The following is a 2,497-nucleotide window of genomic DNA, read 5'->3' as shown; positions in this document are numbered from 1 at the left end:
ACTTTTGCCCTGTAATTAATTTAGGATAATGTATAATTTATAGCAAATGTTGCCTTCACACAAACTGTATCAATTCAGAGAGTCCAAACCTATTGCTGACCTCTATTTTTCCCTTTAACAGCTGGATCGATATTCTAGAGCATTTCTCCCTTCATAATATCACTTTTACATCACAACACAACAATATCGTGCTTAGTTATAGGCTTTAGCTACTTGGTCAAAGAACTGAGATTAAATAGCAATGACAAAGTGATGTGATAATAAGAAATGTTGGGGAAGAAACAGATGTTTCAGGACAGACTGATCATTTATTAAGCTCATTCCATTCCATCATAAACACAAAGTGGGCACACAACAACTGAAAACACATGTAAACCTTAGGTAGAACAGGTAGAACAGTAGTAGCATGTGTGCTAGCAGCAGTTATTGGACAAGGCATCTTCTGGGTCTACTATAAGGTGGTGGTCCTAGTGATTGTTCCATGTTTGTAACAAGGGTCGGACTGGAGGGGCTCCTGTTGGAAGTCCAGGGGATGGTTATTACACACCTTACTCTTCAGGGCTGTGGCGTAATAATCCACTGGTTCATCTGTGCCATTCTCCAGCCAACGAAAACAAACGATCCTCTGGAAGGACCTCTTAAAGTTATCTGAGAAGAAGCCATAGAGGATTGGGTTGGCACAACTGTTGGCATAACTTAATATAATGGAGACGTGGTTGATGGTGGCATCCATGTGGGGTAAGAAAAGGTTTAGAAGTTGGACAATGTAAAAGGGCATCCAGCAAATAACAAACACTGTGACAACCATGAGGACCATTCTGGTAATCTTCTTCTCTGATTTCTTCCTCTGTTGCCATCCTGCCTTCAAAGCCACTGCTCGCATTTTTACAATGATTAGGATATAACATAAGCAGATGGCTACCACAGGTAAGAAGAAGCCCAACAGAAAGGTGTAGATGACAAACACAGTGGACCATGTGGGCTCTGGCCACATGAGATTGCAGACCACCACTCCATTCTTGGAGGACTCTGTGTCTGCAAAAATTAGGATGGGGGAAATGACCAAGATGGACACAATCCAAACACAGATATTGATCATCTTGGCCACAGTTGGTCTTCTGTACCTTGCTGCCCGTAGAGGATGGACCACAGCCACATACCTGTCCACACTGAGCACAGTCAAGCAGAAGACACTAGTGAACATGTTAATCCCATCCACACTCAAGACCGTGCGGCACATCCCTGAGCCAAAGGGCCAGTGTTGCAGGGCTGCAGAAGCTGCCAAGAAGGGCACACTCAGCATGAACAACTCATCGGCTATTGCCAAGTTCAAGATGTAGATGTTGGTCGCTGTTTTCATCTTGGCATATCTCAGGATGACAAAAATCACCATGGAGTTCCCAATCAGCCCAATGAGGCACACGATGGCATAAATGAACTGGATCACTATCATGCTCACATCCCTCTCAGTCTCCATGGGGGCATTGGTGCTGCTAGTATTTTTGCTGTTGATGCTGACAACATTAAAAGGGGGCAAAAGCTCTGAAATGTCTCTGGACTGGTTCCATGTGTTCAACAGGACCTTGGCCCCCACAGGCACCAGGAGATCAGGGGATGTAGTCATTGTAAGTGTCCCATAGGAATGCAGTGGAGAAGCAGCTACAGCGGAGATCCTCTGCTTCCAAATGGATTTCTGAGCCGCTGTGTAGAAGAAAGAGGAGGGAGGGAGAGTGATGTGTGATGGATGATGCAGGCTGTAGCTCCTTGCAGAGTGTATGCTCTTCTCTGGCTGAGCTCCTTCTGTGCAAAGTGATCAGCAGCTTCTTGCTTAGCTGCAGGCAAGCATCATCACTTCTTCACTTAGAATTATCATTAGATGCTGGTGTCCATGCTATTATTGGCGTCAGCTCATCTGACTGTGATGAGTTCATTCATTGGATGCTGTCACCTCCCAGCAAAATGCATAACGACTCCTGAGATGAGTATCCTGTCCAATATTCATGGATCTGCATGTGTTCAAACTTCAAATCTTAGCTAGTGTCTTGACATGTCACTGGAAAGGCTAGGAAAGAACCACAAATGCCAGCAGACACAGACAAGGGTATCGTGACATATGTAGGTCATAAAGCATGTGCTAAGCTTTAAGTCTGCTGATCCTTATAACTTAGCCTCAATGTATAGGACGAATGCAAAGTATAACTAGAAAAATATCCAAAAGCATAACTCAAATGTAAAGGTTTTTTTTTTTACAGTAAAAAAGTCAGTGTCCCCATCATAGTCAAATAAAGAAGTAAACGGGTGCTTTACAAGCATATATAACTGCATTAAATTAGTATTTGGTGCTGCATTCATTTTGCACAGTGTTATATCTGTCAATAAATTAGGGTGCCCTGCAAATGTATCATTAAATATGCCAGAAAGATTTATCAGTTTGTTGCACCTCAATGCAAATGACAAACTCAGCTCTGCTACGCTTGTTTATTATTAGGCTACTTTC

General features: G+C 43.1%; 1 protein-coding gene across 1 annotated transcript; it reads right to left on the bottom strand.

The window, feature by feature from the left end:
• Nucleotides 1-294: 294 nt before the first annotated feature.
• LOC138681385 (somatostatin receptor type 4-like) lies at nucleotides 295-1,840 on the bottom strand. The gene has a single exon (XM_069768850.1). The coding sequence runs from the start codon at nucleotides 1,622-1,624 to the stop codon at nucleotides 452-454; it is 1,173 nt and encodes a 390-aa protein (XP_069624951.1). The 5' UTR covers nucleotides 1,625-1,840; the 3' UTR covers nucleotides 295-451.
• Between the last annotated feature and the right edge of the window lie 657 nt (nucleotides 1,841-2,497).

Source organism: Ranitomeya imitator, chromosome 5 (genome assembly GCF_032444005.1).
Source record: "Ranitomeya imitator isolate aRanImi1 chromosome 5, aRanImi1.pri, whole genome shotgun sequence".
Taxonomy (NCBI): Eukaryota; Metazoa; Chordata; class Amphibia; order Anura; family Dendrobatidae; genus Ranitomeya; species Ranitomeya imitator.
Note: the sequence above shows the minus strand (reverse complement) of the source record. Positions and strands in the feature narration are given on the sequence as shown.

Coding starts and splice junctions, on each gene's coding strand:
- LOC138681385 (XM_069768850.1), bottom strand. CDS start 1,624: ATGACTACATCCCCTGATCTCCTGGTGCCTGTGGGGGCCAAGGTCCTG.